Below are 23626 nucleotides of genomic sequence, written 5' to 3'. Positions count from 1 at the left end.
CGTCTGACAGGCCAGAGAGAGCGAGCTCCGATGGCAGCGAGCCGCAGCGGGACGGAGGGTGGACAGCGGGCAGCGGGGCGGCAACATGGCGCTGCTGAGCGGGGCGAGCCGCGGGGCTGCGGCCGGTACCACAGCGCGGAGCGTGCTGCTGCGGATGGGGGATCGTGCACGGGTGGGTGGATGGTGGGAAACGCCTGCGGGGGGGCAACTGGCTGCGTCAGTCACCGTATCGACAGCGCGTCGGACAAGCGGCCCTTGAGCTCCGCTTAGCGCTGCTGGGGAACAGGCTGCACAGGGAGGTTGTGGATGCCCCGTCCTTGGAGGTGTTCAAGACCAGGTTGGACGGGGCCCTGGGCAACCTGATCTAGTAAAGGTGTATGTTTGGTGGCCCTGCCAGGCAGGGGGGTTGGAACTACATGATCCTTGAGGTCCCTTCCAACCCGGGTCATTTTGTGATTCTGTGATAGCTGAAGGGAGTCAGTCAGTCCTTTATAATTCATTACATTATACTGTTCTTTTCTTTTAGGTGTCAGGGAACCACGTGTGTAACCAGTACGGAACATCAAGTTCTTTGCCTGAGGAGACAAAGAAAGCCCTCCAAACTGGACCAGACTTAGAAGACTTTCTATCGGGAGATCTGGCAGACAAGAGCGTGTGGGCTGAGTATAAAGGCAACTTAAAGCGTCAGAAAGGAGAAAGGTACATGGCATTGCAGTCAGCCGTTAATTGCTGTGCTCTGCACTGGTGTGCTGTGAAATCCCAGCATTACAGATGATGGTCTCAAAGCTTCCAGTGCCCTTTCTCACTGGATATGTAACAAATTGAAGTGGGTCTATATAATTAATATAGACCAACCTTCAAGACCAGGTTGGACAGGGCTCTGGGCAACCTGATCTAGTAAATATGTATGTCTGGTGGCCCTGCCAGGCAGGGGGGTTGGAACTACATGATCCTTGAGATCCCTTCCAATCCAGGTCATTCTGTGATTCTGTAATTAATGGAAATTTACCATGTAGATAATGTATTGATGTTGACATTTGTTTGCTTTTTGCTCAGGCTACGACTTCCTCCATGGCTGAAAACGGAGATTCCCATGGGCAAGAATTACAATAAACTGAAAAACACCTTGAGAAGTTTAAACCTGCACACGGTAGATCGAATATCAAACCAAGTTTTCCAGTAGAAATGATGATGGCTTTTTGTTCTGTGTTTGTTTCTGTGGAAGACAGAAAGACATTATGTCTTACGTGGTCTTGTGAATATTATCTCTTGTGAAATGTGTACATTTAAGTGCTAATGACAATCTATGCTAACTAATAAGGCAGTTACTCAGCTGAGGAGTTGTTGCTTCTGGGCTTATATAGTACAAAATGGAAATGGATGCCAGGAAACCATTATTTTCTTCCTATCCATTCTGCTGACTTCTTCCATAACAGTGTGCAACTCTGTTAATCTCACAGATGGAATTAGGATTATTTGCAGGCTCGTACTGAAATCTAGTACCTTCCTGTCTGTTTAACTTCAGGTATGTGAGGAAGCACGTTGTCCCAACATTGGGGAATGCTGGGGAGGTGGTGAATATGCTACAGCTACAGCTACTATTATGGTAAGCCATTAACTGTTTCTCAAGTATCTTATTACTGTTTGAGATATTTGTAGCATATTGTTGGATATGTGGCAATCTGTGCTGAAGTGTGGGTTTGTTACATTAAATGTACAGGAAATCACTGTCCTCACCCTCTTCTTTAGTACTGAGATGGCCTGATATAGCATGTGCAGCTGTTTGTTGGTTGAGCAGTAGTGATGTGCACAATGTCAATGTAGGAATGCCTTTTTTATTTCAGCTGATGGGTGACACGTGCACTAGAGGCTGCAGATTTTGTTCAGTAAAGACAGCAAAAAATCCACCTCCGCTGGATCCCGAGGAGCCTTACAACACAGCAAAAGCCATTGCTGAGTGGGGCTTGGATTACGTTGTGCTGACATCTGTGGACAGAGATGGTTAGTGTGCTGTCATTAATGTCTCCTAGTATGGGCTCAGTGCAAGCGTTGAGAGTTCTTCTTTGAAATGAGTTTCTACGTACTCTTAGTATCTCTCTATACGTGGTAAAATACACTAGAAGTTACACTCAGAGGATCATTTTCTAACCTAAATCATTCCGTGATCAAGTCCAACCATTCATCCAACACTGCTGCTAAGTCATGTCCTTAAGTGCCACATCCACTTAACCCCCCTTTCCACACAGATATTTTCCTGATACTCAATTTCAGCCTCTGGCCCAACTTGAGGCCGATGCCTCACGTCCTATTGCTTCTCACCTGAGAAAAAAAGACCGACACCTTCCTCCCTCCAGCCTCCTTTCAGACAGTGGCAGATAATCTGCCCTAAATGATCGTATTTAGTCTGTGTGCAGAGTGAGGCTTGGTAGAATATCTGTTGCAGACCTTTGGCATAAGCAGTAAGATAAGATGAGTTTTCTCTTTGACTAAGAACTGCTTTATTAGTTTGGATTTAAGTGTGTGTGTGTGAGAGAGAGAGAGAGACTCTGCTAATAAGCAGATGCATTTATGGAACAGAAAGGTTAACTGAATAACTGAAATGCTTCTAGATATGCCTGATGGAGGAGCAGAACACTTTGCAAAGACCGTCTCCCATCTGAAAGAAAGGTACATTAATAACGTATTATTGTTGTTATTATAACTTTATGGTGGTATCTTAGTTCTGCTGGGATGGAATTGTTTTCTTCAGAGGGTCTGATATGATGCTCTATTTTGGTTCTAGGAGAAAAATAACACACTGATGTTTGCAGTTGCCTGCTATGTTTTTTTGCCTGTAACGTCTTACAGAGCCAAAGCCATTTGCAGCAAAGGGCCCGAGGAGCTGGGAGGGAACAGAATTAGGCCAGCTGATGTAAACTGCCTCAAGGGAGATTCCCTGCCACATGACAGCACACAGGAGGAGTTTTATCTCAGCTCACAAATTCTACTTTGCTTCTTTTCCATTCTTTCCTCCATTCCACTGGGAAGGGGGGAGTGAGCAAACAACTGTATTATCAGAGCATCACTGGTTTGGATACGTTGGGGATTTGTTCTATTGAACGTTTACCATCAGTGATAAGAAGCCCACAGATGTGTTCATTTCGTTTCTGTTCTTCAGGAACCCCAAAATAGTGGTGGAATGCCTCACCCCTGATTTCCGAGGGGACCTCAGCGCTGTGGAGAAGGTGGCACTGTCAGGGCTGGATGTGTATGCACACAACGTGGAGACGGTGCCAGAACTACAGAGGTGAGCGAGAACAGTCCGTGTAGTTGGAGGCAGGACACGGTGTAATAGGAAAGGGGGTTTTGTGAAAGGAATTGTCTGTGTCTGGGAGCCAGAGCTGTGTATTTCAACCTGCTTTCAGCCCCTCCCGCCTCGTGCCCACAGCCACGCGGTGCGCTGCCGCAGAGGGCAGGGGCAGGCAGGGACGCTCCCCCCGTGCCATCCGCCGCCCTCCCCTGCCCGCTGCTTTCCGCCCTGCCGGCTGTTGGCCGCCCCGGTGACGGGGATGTGGGCGGGGAGCGGCGGGGCCGGGCTCCGACATGGCGCGGGGCCGCGGTTCCCGGCCTGCCTCGCGCGGCGCCGCCCTGCCCGCCGCCCGCCCGCAGAGGGCGCCCGGGATTCGGCGGAGAGGAGAGGAGTGTGAGAGGGAGAGGAGAGGGAGAGGGAGAGGAGCCGTTGGGCGTCAGAGCTTCGGTGTCGTCTTTAACTCGCCTCTGTTCTCCACGTCAAAGGAGAGTCCGCGACCCACGAGCCAACTTCGAGCAGTCCCTGCGTGTGCTGCAGCACGCCAAGGAGGTGCAGCCCCGCGTTATTTCCAAAACCTCCCTCATGCTGGGGCTGGGCGAGACCGATGCACAGGTGCTATCAACCATGAAGTGTGAGTTTTCTAATGTTTTCTATGCTGTTTGTGTGTGCCAAGCTGGCTAAAGGTGTTGGCAACTTCCCCTGGATTTATTTCTCTTTGGAAAAGCACTCATAACTTCAGCATGAAGGCTTTGAACCAGTGGAGAAGTGCCAAGAGTATGTACAGGCATCGATTTTCCCACTGATGAGGGCTCTGACCTAAAGATGCAGTGAAAAGCTGCAAAATAAAGACAAGCGTGTCATCCCTGCAGTGAGACTGTGACTGCAGTGCAGCTATTGTCTCTAGCCCTGAACTAGAGCAGGTTGTGCAGCAGCCTGGATCTCAGAACGAGGTGCATTGCTGCTGCCTGTGGAGGTTGTGGGCTCTGTGTCCCCCCTGCAGGGTGCTGTGCAGTGAGCCTGGCTCAGCCTTGCACGTGGTGTTGGCCACTTGCTGACAATCCCCTTGTGCTGCTTTTGCCACTAACAAGGACGTTTGTTTTCACAGTGTTGCGTGAAGCAGGTGTAGATTGTTTGACTCTGGGACAATACATGCAACCAACTAAACGTCACCTAAAGGTAAATATGCCTTTAATTTACAGAATTATGGTCTGTACCTTGCAATAGAGTTTTTTTTCTTTCTAAAATGAGGCTTGATTTGCATCCTTCTCTTAACTGTGGATGTTGGGAAGTATTTCCTTCCTTGTCTAACTTTATTTCCATCTGTTACGGACTCCTTGCTAGAAATGGCCCCAGCTGTAATCCTTCCATCTTCCCATTGCTGCTGTTAGCTGGGCATTCAGCTGCAGCTGAGGCATGAGTCTCCCTGTGTGCCTCAAACAAAAGGGCTGGAGGCAGCTCTCCTGCACTGGCTGGTCCTTAACGGTGCCACTTCAGCTGCAGAAATGACTATTTATTCCTTCTGCAGCCCACCCAGAGCTCCAGTCTCTGTTCTGTTACTCTGTTTCACTGCAGTAACTTGCTAATAAAGAGAGTTGTGGGACTGCTGTGCTCTTTTTTCAACTAACTTGGACAAATAAAGGTTTGTGCAAAAGGACTGTTGGAAAACAGCAAAGGAAATGATGAAGCAACAACTTTTCAGCTCTACCTGTTTTGGAAAGCAATGCTTTGACGTGAGATGTAACTGTTTCCTGTCACTCCATGCTGCCTATATTTTATTTCCTTTACATTAAGGCCTGATCTGATTGAATTCCTGTCCCTCAGGTTGAGGAGTACGTGACACCTGAGAAATTCAAGTACTGGGAAAAAGTGGGAAACGATCTTGGATTCCATTACACAGCCAGTGGGCCGCTAGTGCGCTCCTCCTATAAAGCAGGTACGTTATTACTAAGCAGTGGTACATTATTTCGGATGTGATATTTTATCTAATCAAGCTGAAACTGTGATGCAAAACAGAATAAAATACTGGTAAGAACAGCCCTAGCACAGAATACAACAGGAATGCACATTGTTTTGCTTCGTGTCCTGGAAACACCTACAAATGATTTTTGGTGCTTCTTTGCCTTTCAATTAGGTGAATTCTTCTTGAAGAACTTAGTGGAAAAAAGGAAGACGAAAGTCATCTGAAAATGAGAGTGAGCCTATTTAAAGCAACCAGCTCTAAGGATCCTTTTTCAGCACATAATTATACTCGGTTCCAGAAATACAGAAGGCCAGATGGCGGAGGCATGAATAAACTTACTATCTTTCCAGAACATTTTACTCTTACCAAAGCACTTAACGTTATTGTACTGGACTCCTCCTGGCGGTGCTACAACTCTGTAGTCCTTCCAGCATTAAGTACTAAGTCAGAAGACAGAACTGATTTTGAAAGAGCAAAGCAATCGAGGTAAGCTGAAAAATAATCAGAGGTTTAACAGATTTGATACTACCATTGGTGTTGCTGCAATTGGATACTGATTGAGATGCCAATAATAGGTATTTAAAGGGCAGTGAGATCTTGCTGCGTCTTACCATTGTTGTGTAACACAAGCTTGCAGGGACTGTGGGAAATAAAGGAACTATAAAAAAGCACACGCAACAAAGGACCCTGTTAGGATTGTTTTGAACCACAGCAGAGAAATGCTGTTAATACTTGTTCAAGACACGGTGTCTTTTGCCTGAATCTGAAGAAAATGAACTGTGCCATTCTGAGAGCTGATGCTTTGCAGGTGTCCCAAAGGTGGTGAGGTGAAGAAAACGAGACCTCCCTGTGGTAAGATAGCTAACCTTGTATAGATATCAATGTAAAACATTAGGAAATTCATGGTTGCTATAGCAGTGGAGAGAGAACCACCTTTAGCTTAGGTACATATGTGACTGTAACAATCCCCTCTCCTCTGTACAGATGCTTCTTCAGCATTGGGTGGCCAGATTTGTGCATATCCTGTACTGTAATTGTACTTAGTGTTGCCTGGGGAATTAAAGGAAAGCCCTGTACCCCACCTGAGGGTGTGGAGGTTGCATTCTGTCTGGGTACCTGCCCAGGAGATTGATCTGAGTGCTTACTCTTCTACATTCACATTTACCTGCATTGTGGCTGAAATCTAAAGTCTTATGTACTGTACAAAGCTCAGCTAGAAATAAAAGTGTGGCATATGGAACAGTAGCAGCTGTACATTTCTGCCCCTTCAGTCAAAGTAGCCTCTCCCTAATTGTTCTCAGCTGTGTGCCCTGAACAGGATCATGGTAGTGTAAACTGGGGAGAGTTCGTATGTTCTTTATGGCTTGTGTTTAATGCCTATAACATTAAGATTTTCACCTTTAGAAGGTATCAACAAGCCTGCAGAGTAGTCTTGGAAAGAGCAGGTGTGCTGTGAGCCACAGCCACTTCCCTTCAGCTGAAACGCACCACATACCAGAGCAGCAGAAGGTTGGCACTACAGCAAGGAGTGTCAATACTGCCTCTACTACAGCAGGCCAGGAGGGGCGCAGCATAACCTGATGACACCCACAATGTAATGACTGCCAGCTCTTATTAGAGGCCCTCCTATAAATAATGGCTTTAATAGAGCAGGTTTAGGAGGCCATTATTGTAGCTTTTGCCAAGTTACTGTTTTCAGCATTATTGCCACCAGAATAACAAAGAAAAATCCTGAGCCATAGAGCAGTTTTAAAACTGCTGATGGACACTGATACACCCTGATCATCTATGACTCTTTTTTTCCTCCTATTGAGAGAAATAATGCTTCTATAAAACAGAGTCTGACATTATTTCATATGGGAAGTATGTTACAAACTGCTGCTGGGTGGATCAGAAGATGATCTCAGGCTTTACACAATTGTCTGACAGCAGGCCCCAAGTTACACAGGCTCTATAAGCCTTTCCAATCACATGCTTTGCTATGGCTTCTAGAGAAAGCAGTCATATTTTGGCATCATAAATGTACTTTTTGTTTCATTTCCAAGATTTTTTGAGGAGCTCTGACAATTTGTACAGTAAGAATTTCAGGTTTTAAAATTCTTTTCCTAGTTGAAAAACCTGCTCCTTCAACCATCTTTCATCCCTACTCCCATTTTTTCCTTTATAGCTTTATGTTAAAGGCACCAAACACTCGGAGGTTATGGCTATAAATGCAGCACTGTAACTGCTCTTACACAGCTCTTCATCAGAAACACGCTCACTCTATTCAGCTGCAGTGCTCTTGGCCATCCTCATTCCCGGAACCAGCACAGTTTTGTCTGAATTAAGAGTTTAACATACATACAAAGAAGTAGAAAAGAGTACATCATGTCTGGCACTTGAATTTACCACTGTACATCTTGAGTGAGACAATTTATGCAGCCCATATGCTACTCGTAGGCTTGTATGAAGTTGTACGCTTCAACTGCTGCATTCACACTTTCCAATGAAAAACGGTGTTACAGTGGAATTGCATTTTATTAAAAAACATTTAAAAAATAGAGCACAGGAACCCGTTACTCGTTACACAATTCTCATCAAGAATTACATTCTGTAAGATCCCAATAGCACTAAACCCCATCTCTTCCATGATTTTTTGTGAGCACAACCCTTCAAGAACCAGGAATACATCTCCAACACTATTTCCCTGGCAGCTGTGCTCTGAAGAGGATGAGCAGTGATTGACAGCACTGCAAAAGCTTCTGAAGGTCTCTTCTGGCCTGTGGTTCTCTTGCACATAAGCAAGATGAGCCCTGAAACAGTGCTGTACTACCCTAATTATAGTTCAGGGCAAGAGTACGACTTGTCAGCACTCTCTTAACCCCAAAGATGTTACCAGCTCAATCTCTGGTTCTGCTGGGGCAGTCCAGAATGACATCTGCCCACACGCACCAGATGACCCAGCATTCTGGAGTTTGAGTACCCACATTAGCCACACCTGTATCACAGGGCAGCCTTTGCTCTAGGTCTAAGAAAGCAGCACTAACAACTAGGGAAAGAGGAGATACCACTATGGAAGATGGTAATTTGAGTTTAAGCCTCTGTAATTCCCACTCATTTTGATAAGCTTCCAATGCATTCCTCACAGAAGAATCTTGCATGTGACATGCAAAAAAAAAACACCCAAAAACCCTCAGGTATACTTACCCAAAGTGAAGTAGAAGCCACTGAGGCACAGCATCTGAAAGCATCCAGCTCAGAAGTACATCCAGTACAACCAGTTAACACTGCCTTGTATTGCCCCTGCAAATTGTGTCCCTCAAACCTTCAAAGATCTGTCCTGGAGCTTAAACAGTACCTACATTTCCATGGTAAATAGTGACAGTAACAGTCCTCGTTACCAAGACATTGATCTTGTGCACTCAGTACAGCTACTGACTTGCATACTTGAAGGCACAGCTGTTGTACACATTCAGAAAGTATTCTGTGATTGCTCACACAGTTCTATTATTGAACCATCACTTCAATGCCTTCTAGTCCGAATCCTCTCTGTGGTCATCCTTTTCTAACACTCCATTTCACAACCCCATGCAACAAACCAAACACAGAGTCTATAATCAAGGACTTTAATAGCACTGGCCAATTGAGAATAAAAACAAGTAGAAAGAAAGTAATAATAAAGGCAAAAGTATCATGATAATAGAGGAATTATTAATTCCTGCTAATGAAATGAGGTAGCAAGCTGACTATGTATGGGTCTGAATTTTTGTCTCTTAATTGTCTGAACAGCAGAGAATAACCCTTGCAGATTCATTAAGATACTGCTTTTATTCATAAGATATAAGCAGAAAAGACAGTAAAAAGGTTAGCTTTGAAGCTAACACTTGCTTTCTACTTGGACTGACACTGAATTAAGGTATGTCTGCTCAGATTCAGCGTCTGAACAAGCAGCAGGCAGAACGCTCTTCTGCTGAAGGACAGTTGTATTGTGGTAACTTATGAAAACCATGCCCCAGGAATCTGATCAATCAGTAATTATGCGCTGCACATGGAATGTAGGCAAGAACTAAGAAACAAAAATGAGATCAGCCAGTGGATCGGTTTATAGCCACTACTCCACTGCCAACAAGTGTGTGATAGACATCTGTTGGGTGCCACAAGGCTTCTGCAGATGCAGTTTGGGCTGCATCAGTGCCCACTGATCCCAACCAGGATCAGGGCAATGTAGCTGCAGTCAGCTCTGTCTTAGTCTCAACCTAGAACTACCAAAATCCACATAGAACTCATCTTTCGACTCAACCACCAGTTCAAGCAGGCATGTAAGGGGAAAACAATTACCCCAAATGACAATATAAAAAAAGTGAAACCAACTGAGTTCCTGATCACTGTCTGCAACTGGACTAAAGGAAAATAGATGCTCCATTTCTATTGTGCTCACATCACTGGAGCATTGTGTGTAGGAACACTTCTGGAAGCAGAAGTTTGTAGCTTGAGAGCAACTTTTCCACTTAAACGTTGATTAATTATTAAAAACAGATTTGTACCATCCTCAGTAACCAAAATTGCTAGAAAAATAGAGATCTGAAAATACACTGGGTTCACTTGTACTGTTTCCTAGTGTAAAATTTGTTTGTTGTTTATGAAAAATATCTTTACTTTAAAAAAAAAAAAAGCCTAGGGTTACCATTATTATCACTAAGAAGGTGACAGGATTCCTTCAGCACCCATTAAACATTATACTCTGGGCTTTTTGACAGGTGGGTCCTGCAGGCTGAACTTTGGAATTTCACACGAAGAAGCAAAAGGGATTCTTTTGGCTGACACCTTCTTCCCAATTGTTTCAATCTGAAGGGGGAAAGAAAAAAGAACACTTAGCAAGTGAGCATGGCAAACTAGGCAGAGTGTGAGTGAGTTTACTAATTAAATCCAGGTCAAAACTACTTCTGAGGAACACTAGAAGCTGTGAAACACAGTGTGTCCACAACCAGTTTGAGAGTTCAAGGGCAAAGAACTTAGAAAATCACTAGTTCTCATTTAGCGATTTAAAGAGTCATATCCTGAAAATGCATGTATTTGTGTGCCTCAGCTTCCATACAACTATCAGTATAAATAATGCTATCAAATATTACTGGGTGTTCAGAAAGTGTGTTCAGGCCTCCTCTGTTTAGAGATCTCTATCCAGTAAATAAAGAACAGCTTCTACCTTCTTTCAGGGAGTGGGTTGTTTCTGAAATAATTCAACTTGCAATGCAAAAGGCAGCTGACTGCTTTAGAGAAAGTTGAAGCACACAAAGAAACCAGCACCCTGCAAGACTCATTAGAGAGATTTCTGATAAATTCTACATTAAATTAAGGTAAATTGGTAGGATGAATTAGTAAGAGTGGGGCTTACAGAGAACAAGGCATCAACTAGCAAAAAATAAATAGTTCAGATGCTCAGAATGTAACAACAGCTTTCCTGTGATATTTGCTAAGTATCACTGGAAGGAACCTCAAAGCCCATCCAGATCCTGCTCCTTGTCAGGGACTGTGTCAGGCTGCCCAGGGCTCCATCCAATCTGGCCTTGAATGCCTCCAGCAAAGGGGCATCCATGACTTCCACAGGCAGCCTTTTCTAGTGCTCCACCACCTCAGAGTAAAAAAATTTCTTTGTAATATCCAATCTAAGTCTCCCCTGTCTTAGATTAAAACCATTCCCCTTGACCTATCTCTACCATACTCGGTAAGAAGTTTGTCTCCCTCCTGTTCTCCCTTCAAGTTCCGAAAGGCTGCAATGAGGTGCTCTTGAAACCTTCTCCTCTCCAGGCAGAAGGAGCTCAGCTCCCTCAGCCTTTCTGCAGAGGAGAGGTGACCATCCTCTGGGCCTGCTTCAACAGCTCTGTCCTTCTCATGCCAAGAAAGTACTGCAGGTCACACACAGAGCACCAGAAGACAGAGTATTCTAAGTTAAACTGTTTAACTATTTAAAGTAAGTTGCAGAAACCAAACGAATATTCAAGATGGACATACAAGTTACCTCAGTGCACTCTGAAAAGGTTGTTTAAGCAAGCACACCATATTTGCCTATGACAACTTCACTGTTATCACCACAGCAGTTGACTGGTTACAGCAATTTTTAATTAAATGACTTGTAAACAAGCTTATGTTGTTCAAGCAGGTGCAAAAAGAAGATAGATAAAGAGGAAAATCTGTGGCCAGTATGCAAACAAGCATTGTACTTGGGAATACACTATATGAAACAACTAAAACATACATCCAAATCCATCTTGCTGATTTACCTGTAGTCTTATTCAAGGATTTGGTAATTGTAGTTTTAGTCAAGTTCTTTGTCTGCTAGAAGCGGTTCAAGACTTGCTTATACTGCTGAGTATAGATGGCATACTCTAACATAGCTTGATTCATTTTTAAAAGAGCATGGAATTTCAAACCAGCAGATACCGAAGGCACTGAATGCGCCAGTAGAGACTTAGTGGAGAAACTGATTTAAATTTAAAGGCCTCACATAAAGATAATAGTTTCCTCCTCTTTGCTATTCAGTCACTGCAGTGAGCAAAAGCAAAAGGATTAAATAAACTCCAGAAGCAGCAGCAGCAAATTGCTTACCTGAAAGCCAATGACTTGTAGCTCATTATGAAGATCATCAAGAACTCTCCGGCCATCAAATATAAACGCAGGCTTCAGCATCTTCTTGTGAATACGCTCATAATCCAACTCCTGTGAAAGGCAATTAAAGCAGACAGAGTAAATAAGTAGTTTAGCACTGTTTCTTTAGTTAAAAGATGGACCAAGGTGACATTTTTACCTTAAACATATCCCATTCAGTGCAAATTACAAGGGCATGAGCTCCATCACAGGCTTCATATGGATCTTGACTTATAGTGACCAACCGAGACACTGTAACAGAAGGAAAATAAAGCTTTGTACTGCAAGTATCTTTGGCAAGAGTCTGGTGCACCCCAACAAGAACCTCCTTTGTCACCCTACTCAAAGACTCTTGGGTTGCTCATCTAAACAGGTCTCCTGTCAGTACATTTGTCACTTGGAATTTACTTGATGAAAGCAGCTTGTATCTGGCATTTGAACAGATAGAATCCAGGCACTTCAGTGTTTGAAGTTAAGGATTCAAATGTTAAAAATACAGTCAAAATGAAAAGCATCTCTAGAATTGGGAGTTACTTTCAACTGATCAACTGCTAACTCTTATCAAGGTCATTTCTTGTACTTCAGTACTCAACACTTATTTAAACTCTCAGTTCACACCACAGTAAGGCAGAGTACACTGTAAGCTGCATTTGTTTGCCTCAGCAGCTGCCTAAAGGCAGCCCTCCCGTCACCTAATTCAAGGGCATGTGAAGTAACACACACTTTCCTCATCATGGGCCATTTTCCTCACTATTGGAAACAACCTGATCTATGTCTTCTCCCCTAACCACAAACCATCATTTGCTTGTCCCACCCACATAAGGGAAGTAAGGAAAGGGGTCCCAAAAACCCTTTGTTTCTCCCATAAACTTCTAGTCATAGATAACTACTTTAAAAACTTCCAGTTTGAAGGAACAGATTAAATTAGGAAGCAATGAGAAATGAGAAAGTAATACAGGGCAGGATGCTCTACAGTGAATTCCAGAATTATTTACTTCTACTTTACATAGGCAGACAAGAGGACTTGAGGCATAAAGGAGCTCAGAGAACAGCACTAGTCTTTCTAACAATAGAATGTTCTGGCTTGTCCTTCCCTAACTTACAGAGAGAAAATCCCTTCCTATGTATTCAAGTGAGTATTTGTCAAAAGAAAAGATATACAATAGTACAGATTTAGCATTAGCCCATAAGAGCAAAAGGGAAAGAAGAATTACAGTAACCTACATCAATTCTCTACTTTAGTAAGTGTAACTGACAGCACATCATTGCCATGGCGAAAATGAATACATAATATTTAAATAGACCTTGTATTTTGAGAATAGAGTTTCTTCTAGCTATGGTGAGGGGAGGATAGCAAGCATAGAAGTTTAATGTAAGCATCCTTACCTTGGTTGTCTTCTGAGACACCTGGATGTGAGAGATCCAAGATGATTTGTTCCTTCGGTACTTTAGGGTCATAGATATGGAGTCTTGCTCCTTCATCCATTAAATACTTGCTAATGTAGATGCTGGATGACTCTCTACAGAAGAGAGTGAAGCAGTTAAAGAACCAGTCGGTATGTTTTAATAATACAAATCTGCAGTTGTTGTGATACTCCATCTCAGAGCTTTATGCTGGTTTTACATGAAATGACTTGCAATCATCTATGCCAGAAGCAAAATAAAAGTCATGAGGGAGGCCAAGGAGAGTAATTTTTAGAAGTATGCATCTCTTTTGCTGATGCATGTAAGAGATGAGTACCAAGCCCCAATAATCCTACTGACCATAGATAACAAGGTATCACTCCTAAGTATGCCATCAAATTGTAGTTGGAGAGAACTGTATCAAGACTGCCTCTTGCAAGAGAAGAGAACGAGGCATCTTTGGGGAAACAAAGAAGGAACTTTGGCTTCTAATAGCAGCTGCAAAAATGTTAGCATTCTTTTTACTGGAAGGACTCGAGAAGCAGCTGTTACTTTTGCAATTTAGGGACTAAATAGAACAAGTTATCTACTTTATTTCTGGATAATTCAGGTATGTTGTAGAGATCAAGAATCAACTGTCTCACCCATTTAAGAAACACTCTAATACAAATCATTGATTCAAAAGAGGTTAAGGATCCCATGTCTGACCCGTTTTTGTTAACAGAACTGAACTGGTGGGTTTAGCTGCACAGCTGTAGCAAGCGTAGGGAATCCATGTTAATTAATTGAATTCATACCTTGTGTCCCCAGTATCTTTTTTGAATGCAAATCCTAAGATAGCAATCTTCTTATCAGTGACAGTATTGAACAGGCTGTCAATAATACGGGAAGCAAACCTCCGCCTCTGATAGTCATTCATGTCTATTACCTGAAGTTATACAAAACATTATGGCTTAGAGGAGTAATATTAACTATAAACCAATTGTACTAATGATAAAGCCAAACTAGCCATAGATGTTTAATAGATACCTGAGAAATAAAGTGTTTTTATTTAGTGTCAAATAATCAAAAACTAAGTTCAGTTAATTTGAAACTTGAGACAGATACAATTTTAAACCACGACTGCAGATGCATTTACAGACACACACAATCTAGTTGAAGGGCTGGATTTATTTTTTTTTTTTGTGTTGTTTTATATCTAATTAAAAGGAAAAAAAAAATAAATACGGCTGTCCTATTCTAGGCAGAAACATGGAAAGCAGTTGCAACGTTAGAGTGACTGATGTTACATGGGCATCCCTTTGCTAGACCTACACTTCCCTGTATGCCTCTGGCTACTGTAAGAACTCTAGATCTTATAACCCATTTTGTGAACTGAAATTTCTCAAAGCTCACATTGCTGAAGCAGACTTTGAAGTGCCTTGCTTTTGATGTCCTATGGAAATGCATTCACTCAGCCTGATTATTCTAGTGCTTTCCTCCCAGCCTGCTTCATACTTTGATCCCCAGCCCTTATCACACGTAGCACCAGATCACTAGTAGAACAGAGAAAGAAGGCTCCTCACCCAGTCAATATCTACCATGAACTGAAAAGAACTATTCTTTCCTACTGACTGTGAGATTTCCAACCCAAAGCAGGAATCAACAGCAACCTGTGAAATATGCAGTGCAAACAATACAGCTGAATGATGGTGGTGAACTAGGTTTCAAGTAAAAGTGAAAGCAGTGAGATTTTGTAATTCAGCAGGGTGATGTAAAGGAAGGAATTTGACAGGCAGATAGCAGGCAACAGGGTAAAAAAGACTTTTCTTTATGTACATTCAAGTACTGAAGTCTTCGGTATCAGAGAACCTTGTCCTGCCTAAAGGTCAGACAGAAAAAAGGATTCTAGGACTGCTCTGATCAGCACAGCCTTCAGAATTTGACCAAGGTCTTCCATGTACATGAACAGAGCTGAACTACTGACACTGCAATGCTCATATCACCGAGGAAGTGACTCACAGAGTTGCTTATTAAGGCGCTTATGTATATTACAGTATGACCCAAGCAGTATGGGCTGAGGTAGCTATATCTCTGCAAGTTGACATTGCTCTGAGAAAGCAAGAGGTACAGGTAAGAGGTCATATTACATGAACACAGCACTCTCTACATTATCCTAGCTGCACAGAAGCCATTCTTGCTATTTGATTTGACTACAGATTAAGCGAATTAGAAATCCTGCAAAGAAGCATTCTTAGGAGAGCATGAAAGCATTATAAACACACTAGATTTAAGAACACAACCCCTTAACTTGTGTTACATAAAACCAAAAGAAGGGCAATAAATCCAGTGAAAGGTCTGGAGCACAAGTCTTATGGGAACTTTGATTGTTTAGTTTGGAGAAGAGGAGGCACAAGGAAGACCTGATTTTCTAGTGATCTGAAAGGAGGTTGTAGTGAGGTGGGGGGTTGGCCTCTTCTCCCTGGTAAGAGTGAGGGAGCAAGAGGTAACAGCCTTTAGTTGTACCAGGGAAGGTTCAGGCTGGATATTAAAGTTTCTTAAGGAAGTGGTGAGGAATTCAAACAGGCTGCCCAGGGAAGTAGTGGAGTCACCATTCATGAAGATGTCCAAGAACCAAGCAGATGAGGCATTGAGGGACATGGTTAGTGGGCATGGTGGGGATGATGTGACAGTTAGACTAGATGACTTTGAGGTCCTTTCCAGCCTTAATGATTCCATGAAAACACTCAGAAAATTGTAAGTGTTCCTATACATTTGAGCTGCTAAGATATCAGGTATATTGTTGTCTCAGAAGTATACTTAGTCTAAACTGAAGTTATCTCTTTCAAGACACTATTTCCTTTCCCCCTTCCCCCCACTGTTCACCATCTTATTAAGATAGCATGGTTAGTTCCTGCAGCTCCTACTGCTCCGAGAATTGTCTATAATCTCTTCACACCTTACACAGATTAAAAGCAACACTTCAATCTCAGGGCTAGACTCCTTCCCTGCTATACTAAAGCACCCAAGTCCCACATTAAGTCAAACCCCTCCTGGGCACTTGCACAAAGTTCATGGAGCAGAGACTAACCTTCTGCAATGACAGTACTGTAATCTTCTCTACCATGGACTAGACTATCCTAATGAAAGCATTTATGGAATGTACCAAGCTGAACATCTTCAGAGGCAGACAGCATAAAACCCAAGCCTTACTTGATTCAAGAAGCAGATGACTTAAGACTTGCAAGAAAGTAACTAGGATTCTAACTAGCCCCTTGCTAGAGGTTAAACCATACAAATGGGACGTACAAAGTTACAGGACAGAACTGATCATATAAGCTGACAAAAGTTATATATAACACAAGGTTTTCTGAGAGTTTTTCCAAGTAGAAAATCATGAGTGACATCCAACCAGGCATCAGATAACTAGAAAGCTGTATGGGGGACTTTTGGGGAATAGACTCCTGCAAAGCCAACAGAGCCAGGTTATGCTTGTGCTCCACATTTTGTATTACTGCTTCTAGCCAACTTCACAATTCATTTGGTCCAGACAGGTTAATTAACTCCAAACAAAGGCTAAGATCCCACAAGTATCAGGTTACTTTATTTATTTTATTTTTTTTTTTAAATAAAAAGGTTCTCAACCCAACCCCCAACATGATGAGTATGTTTAAAAGTATCCCTGCTTTTAAACCACCAAGGCCTGGAAGAAGCACACGGACAACGCTCTAAGTCTGAATACTGAAGAAATATCATTCTGTCATAATTAAATACAGAAGTTTTAAACTCGTACCTGTTGCCAGTAACGGGCTACTTCAGGTAAGTTCAGTGCCTCACAAAGGTACACTAAGTTCAAGACATCTTTCTGAAAACAGCTGCCTCCAAACCCTGAAAAAGAGAGGATTGTTATTTTAGAAGTGGCTTGTATTAGCCAGGTAGCATTCCAATCTTTGTAACCAAGTAGCTTTTGGTCACTGATAGCAATATAGTTTTTCCTCCATCATATCACCTGTTAGTAAGTGAAAAACCTTATGAGTCTCCCAGAATCAAACTCCTCAACCTGCTCTTTGTCAGTTACAAAATTCTACAGTTTGCCTCAGATCCCATTTAAGTCAAAGTAAGACTTAAGCCAGGCTCAGCGAAACTGAAGAGCCTCCAGACAGCAGAGTTATTTACTTTCTAATAGTACCATCTAGAGAGTTTTTTCTCAGAATAAGTATGTAAAGGGGAGGTTCTTTCCTCCCCATCCTCTAAATGACTATCTAATCACAGGCAAGAACCAAAGATCACAAACAACTAAGAGAGGATTGAAGCAACTAATAGAAGGACCCTTGACCCCTAGAACTCAGTCTCAGAAGCAACACAGCATAGGCTGAATAACCTAATGGGAATTTTGGTAATGCATTTACTATTTACTTTCATTCCTACACGTCCTTACAAAAGAAAAGGTGTCCAGTAGCATTACTTTCAAGTCACGCTTCCTAGGATGAAGGCTGAATACTTTCATCTCATTCCATAAATCTAAGTTTTTCCACTAACACATCTTATTACAGTAGTTAAGAGTGGCCATTATGTGTTCTAGAGACATCCCCCTTCCTCAGACTACCAGCAACTAATGCCAAACAAAACTGGAAAGACTTTTTTGCAGGGTGCTATCACCTGTGACACATTATGGGGGTGGGGGGAGATGATTTTTTCCACTCACCAACACTGGCTTTCAGAAACTTGTTTCCAATTCTTTGGTCAGTTCCAATAGCTCTTGCTACTTCTTCAACATCTGCTCCTGTAGCTTCACACAGAGCACTGATGGAGTTAATGCTGCTGATTCTTTGGGCAAGGAAAGCATTAGCTGCCTGCCAATGAAAACAAACCAGAGTAGAGAGAGCTTAGTTCTTCTGGAAACCAGGATGCCCACAGGTCAACAAGGAACTAGATACTAAAGTAATTCCTCTTTCAATACTATTTAGTGTCTCAATAGAGCTACATAGTAGTCAGGAGTGCAATAGTTCTCATTAACTGGCATTTATGTAAGCATAACAACAAAGTACTAAAGTTATAGAGTTAGAAACATTTTATAAAGGTAGCTGCTCTACTGGCAGAGAACTCTAACAGGAATAAAATTAAGGCATGGAGCTGATATCATCTGTTAGCTCAACTGAGATCACTGGAAAGGATGAACATCCATTGACACATACTGGGTCCTTCGAATCCCAGATGTCTTTCCTATCTGCACCATCCACTTTCCCTAAGAGTCTGCCTAAGAGCTTTGTCTCCCTTGCATCCTAGACTGATCACAGTAACAGCAGTAAGTAACACCAACCAGTTTAGAGAGCTCTGAGGACCAGGTATTGGTTGTGAGGATTTTTTCTTTAGGCACCCAGTGCTCATAAACAGCACAAAGAGCACGGACAGCTTTCTGTCCCTCTGGAGAATCATCGCCACCAATGAGCACCCTGTCTGGGTTTTTCAAGTCCTTGATTGCTGTTCCTTCTGCAAGGAACTCTGGGTTCGACAGCACCTGTAAACACAGAGAAAAGTGTGAAATAAAGAAAAACAGACAAAAAATATATATATCTGAAAACAGCAGCCTGCTCAGGAATCCACATCTGATGTTGTGCTTACCTGCAAATCCAAGTTAGGCTTCGTATTAGCATCAAATATTCGACGAATGCTCTCTGCAGCACGTACTGGAACTGTGCTTTTCTCAGTGACAATTTTATAGCCGTTTGAGTTTTGTACAATTCGTCTAGCACAAGCTTCAATGTATTTCAAATCAGCTGCTCGCCCTTTCCCCATCCCGTAAGTCTTCGTGGGAGTGTTCACCTGGTTACAGAAACACGGTCAGGGAAGAAAAGCCTTAGGCTTCTTATCGATTTCACCTATTCAGTAGGTCTTATGTTAGGGAACTAGATGCTTTGCTTCCCTGAGCCCAATTTGGTCCTACCTCACAATTACTCAGTTGCCATATCAGATGAATAGCTATTAGCTTTCTCAGTTACCCATTTTGTCTTCACTGGCCTCTATTCAAATAGAACTCAAACAAGAGCAATTCATTGCAGCTCTGCAGGCTCCTGTGAAACTTAGGCCTTATATTCTAGATGCAGCAGTAATTTCTTTATGCTTACAGTTGTGTTTTGTTTCCTGTCCCATGTTATAAGTACAAAGATTACATGTAGAATCTCACAGCTAGAGAGGCAGTTACATTTTCAACTTAAGTGTAAATAAAGCTGCTGGAAATCATTACAGTGAAGTACACAGAAAACATGCAGGAAAGCACATTTAGATTAAGACAGAGGATCCTTTTCATTACAAGCTCAAAGAAATAGCAACAATGTGTAAAACACAACAGCATTTCTTCGGTCAATGACAGGAAGCCAGGTGGTAATACATGGCAGTCATCCAGCCAAACAGCATTCACTCTGCCCCTCAGTGGAGAAAACAACTGTCAGAAAGAGAGCTCTGTACCGAGGAGCCCTAACAAAGAGGGGACTAAAAAATAAAAAGGAGGATTTCAATAACAAAACCCAACTATGGCCTACCAAAATTAACAGAAATCAGCTCTTTTAAGCTCCACATTTTAAGCAGTATGACCTTTCTTGATAAGGTTGTTTATGTTTGACTGAACCTGCTTCCTAATGGCATCACTAGCTTAGAAATAGCGATAACTTTAATGAAGGATATTAAGGGAAAATCCTTCCAGCTCCTATTTCATTAATTCACAGGATTTCAAGTCTTCTAGAAATAAGCCACCTTTGTAACCAGTGACCAGACTGGGATCTTACATCCTAATCTAGGAACCACATAAATATTAAGATCCCTTGGACCTCAGTGCACTACAGTGACAGAATTGCACTATATTCTGCTCTGAGGCCCCCTGCACCTCACCAAGACAAATACTGATAGTATCATTTTGACTCAGGGCCTGTTGGTCTGCCAAGTACTCTCCTGGCTAGAGAAAACAAGTTCCAAGATAACACTAATACAAAAAGCTCACTTACTACTTTTCCCACAGTACATAAAAGAAACAAGTCTGTGGCATGGCGACACAGCATGGCTAAATGAATCCTTATGAGAAAACAGAGGACACTTCCTAACAAAAAGGCAACGCAGAATAAACACAAACTCACAGAAATAAATACGAGATCAGCTTCTCTGATGGCATCATCAATACTGGTGGAAAAGAAGAGATTTCTTCCTCTACAGGACTCCACCACTTCTTTTAACCCTGGCTGGAGAGAAAGAAAAGAAGAAAAAGCACATTAAAAAAGCAGTTAAGGTGAACACCATACATTAGTCACTCAGGGCACACAGAACAGTAAAACTGCTTTGCCCAAACAGACGGAATCTCTTCAGATACAGAGATGCTTTTACTCCATGTTGCACATTTTCAGCCTGTCAAACATGAAGCTTTCATGCCTTTGCAACTTTAAAAGGGAGAGAATTAAAAAAAAAAAAAAGTAAATAAATAACCAAAAAACCACAATCCTGTTTCTTAGGCAAAATGCTCAAACCACAGTCTCAAGGATTTCATCCACACTGAGCTGCTATTCACACAGCAGATTGCAGGCATTGGTTATTTACATGCTATTACCACGAGCAACAAATAGCATCACTCTACAAGTGGTTCTTTAAGTAGGTTTAAGAATGAATCTTACAATATTTCCAGGGCTGCAGGCAAAACGAGGTGTCCATAGCTCCCCTTGTACCTCAGCTACACAATCCATGACCTCCTAAACTAACGAGCTCAAATCTAATGAACTGATTCAGCATTCAAAGTATTCTCCCATCACATTATCTTCTGTCTCTCTACCTTTCTTCCACAGGGCTTGGGCTTGATAAAGACAACTCCTTTTGTCAACTGCTCATGTTTGGACAGGACTAAGTTGATATCAGAACCACACCCACAGAGTGAAAGCACCACAGGCATGACTTGATGAGATTCTTTACAGGGCTTACAGCACTGGAATACTTCCTCTTTTAACACGTCCATTCACAGGTGCATGAACAATCCTCTGTAGTAGTAGAATGGACTATGGAATGTTTTAATTGATCTGTGACAAACGTATCCAAATGAAACCTTTATGGTTTGTTTGAAAAAAATCAAATCACACACTGCAAGCTGGATTATCAGTTTACAAGGTGACCATCATGACAGGGGTGAGTAATCGCTAAGAAGGCAAAAGTTCACAGCACAGCAAGAGGAAAAAAAGAAAAATGGAAACAGAATCTTTCTTGTGCAACACATTTTTGCTGTCTCACTTTATACCAAATATTTAACTGAAGAGGAAAGCAAAGGTCAACATAAGCAGACCAACCCATCAGCCATTCCCAGCCGTAACCCTCCTGGGATGTAAATAGAAAGGTAGCTCACTAGAGTTTCCTTGTATGTTCTGACACTGCAAAGAAAGAGCTGAAGCAAGAGCAAATTGAGAAACAAACAGAAACCCCTCTGTGTGCAATGACTCAAATTTACAACAGCCTGAACTAATTCTTGGCAGATTTTGTACATTCTTTGTAAGTAAAAGACACCATTCCAGGAAACAGATGCATTGGAGTGTTTTTTGTGCGTGAGCTTTAAAAAAAGTGAGGTTTAGTTAAACTCACTCAGTCTAAGTGTTAATACAAAACGAAGTTCCTACTTTCATGATCTTCTTTCAAATCCTTCTTGCTAATCTGAGCATTACACACATTTTCCTTTGAATACATATGACAAAGGAACTCTCCTCATCTCTGTTCAGTCTTGCTATAGGCTGGAGGCTTTTCCCTCTTACAAGCCAAGTCTTAGAGCACAGGCAGGACTCAAAAGATTCCATTATGATTAAACAAGTTTCCAGGAGAAAGTCAGCATCATTTAACACAACTAGAAGAACAGTTTCTTTCTTCATTACTCAGCTCTTGATACAGAACCTAGTTACTTTCCTGCACCAGACATATTTAATTATTGTTTCAATAAACTGGTTTAATGAGTGGCAGTGACACATGGCTGTTCCAGAACCCTGTCTCTAAAGGACACTGCTGTGCCACACTTCCCAAGCTTAGAAAGTGGGCCACATGAAAGTGCCATGTGGTGGGAGAGAAGGAGAAACAGCACAATTAATACAATAGGGGACAAGTTTACCTCGTAGATGGGGAGCGTGTCTGAATTCCAGGCATTGATTCTAGCCTCGTTGACATCCACAACAGTGACTTGGATTTTAGGGCACATCTGTGCAATAACACTGCAAGTTGGCCCGCCGACATAGCCAGCACCGATACAGCAGATCTTCTTAATCTCAAACATGATTGCTCTAGGAAGCGGGGTTGAAGAGAGGAAGAGAACCAACAGTTACAAATGAAAGTCACCGGCCAGCCAGCCGAGTCACAGGATCTCGGATCATCAGCGCTCTTCTATCGGGCTGCCACAAAGAAGCGTCTCCAGGAGCCCGGCTGTAAGAGGCGAGCTGCAATTTACAAGGACGGCTTTCAGACCTGCCCTCGCCAGCTCCGCTCCACGGGATCCAGCGCACCCCGCTCACTGAGGAAGCGTTTCTGCGGCCGCTTTGAAACCCAGCGCTTTAAGCAGCCCCTGCCAGCCGAGGGGCCGCCGAGTAGCGGCGTGCAGCCCCGCGCCAGGCCTCACCCGGAGGGGTGGGCGGGAGGCCGGGCCCGGCTCCTCAACCCCCCGGCAAGGAACGGAGCCGCCACCCCCACAACCACAGCGCCCGAGGGGAGAGGCCCCGGCGGAGCGCAGGGACCGCCAGCCCCGAGGACTCACCACCCGCGGGTCCCAGCAGCACGCCGAGGCGGTGATGCTCGAGGAGCTCAAGCCGACGCTCCGCTATGCGCGGGGCAGCTATTTAAAGGGCCGCCGCGGGGCTGAGGCGGCCGCTTCATCCCGGGAAGCCGAGCGAGGCCCGGCCCCGGCCCCGGCTCCTCCCCGTGCAGCCGCCCCGCCCCCCGGCTGGCGAATGGGCTCCGGACACCTCAGGCTGCTCCGCGCAGGCTCCGCTACGGCCGTGAGGGGCCGCAGGGCCCCCGGGCGCGCATGGGGCTGCGGGGCCGGGCTGCGACCTGACGGGGAGGATTCGCTCGGCCCCGGCCCCGGCCCGGGGAGGAGGAGAGCAGGGCCGGCTCAGCAGATCGATCGCCTCCACCGCCTTCACCGCCTTCACCGCCTCGGGCAGCTCTGACGAGAGCCGAGCTCCTGTACCGAGAGATGCGCGTGAATCACTTTCGGTCTAACAGCGATGTTCGCTGGAAAAGAAAAGTCATCCTTCCTTTTGGCACACGTAGCACAGAGCGCTGAGCAAGGATAGGTTGTTATAGAGCGGGTAATACAATGTGTAAAGTCCACATTGTAAACAGTGCCGTGACAAGGCGGTGCTGTGAACTCT

General features: G+C 43.4%; 2 protein-coding genes across 2 annotated transcripts; one reads left to right on the top strand and one right to left on the bottom strand.

Moving 5' to 3' along the window:
• Positions 1-2: 2 nt before the first annotated feature.
• On the top strand, positions 3-8397 carry LIAS (lipoic acid synthetase). Its single transcript, XM_015862487.2, has 11 exons — positions 3-172; positions 527-699; positions 1057-1150; positions 1526-1606; positions 1845-2001; positions 2610-2667; positions 3158-3286; positions 3775-3920; positions 4395-4465; positions 5111-5222; positions 5421-8397. Exons 1-11 carry the CDS (start codon positions 86-88, stop codon positions 5471-5473), a joined length of 1161 nt encoding a protein of 386 aa, XP_015717973.1. The 5' UTR covers positions 3-85; the 3' UTR covers positions 5474-8397.
• A 441-nt stretch (positions 8398-8838) lies between these two features.
• Positions 8839-23165, bottom strand: UGDH (UDP-glucose 6-dehydrogenase). The gene is made up of 12 exons (XM_015862486.2): positions 23008-23165; positions 22372-22540; positions 20381-20482; positions 18876-19076; positions 18574-18771; positions 17959-18106; positions 17047-17141; positions 14072-14202; positions 13257-13390; positions 12031-12122; positions 11832-11942; positions 8839-10073 (listed from the first exon to the last, which is right to left on the bottom strand). The coding sequence occupies exons 2-12, from the start codon at positions 22531-22533 to the stop codon at positions 9963-9965; spliced, it is 1485 nt and encodes a 494-aa protein (XP_015717972.1). The 5' UTR covers positions 22534-22540; positions 23008-23165; the 3' UTR covers positions 8839-9962.
• Between the last annotated feature and the right edge of the window lie 461 nt (positions 23166-23626).

The sequence above is a fragment of the Coturnix japonica genome, chromosome 4 (genome assembly GCF_001577835.2).
Source record: "Coturnix japonica isolate 7356 chromosome 4, Coturnix japonica 2.1, whole genome shotgun sequence".
NCBI lineage: Eukaryota > Metazoa > Chordata > Aves > Galliformes > Phasianidae > Coturnix > Coturnix japonica.
Note: the sequence above shows the minus strand (reverse complement) of the source record. Positions and strands in the feature narration are given on the sequence as shown.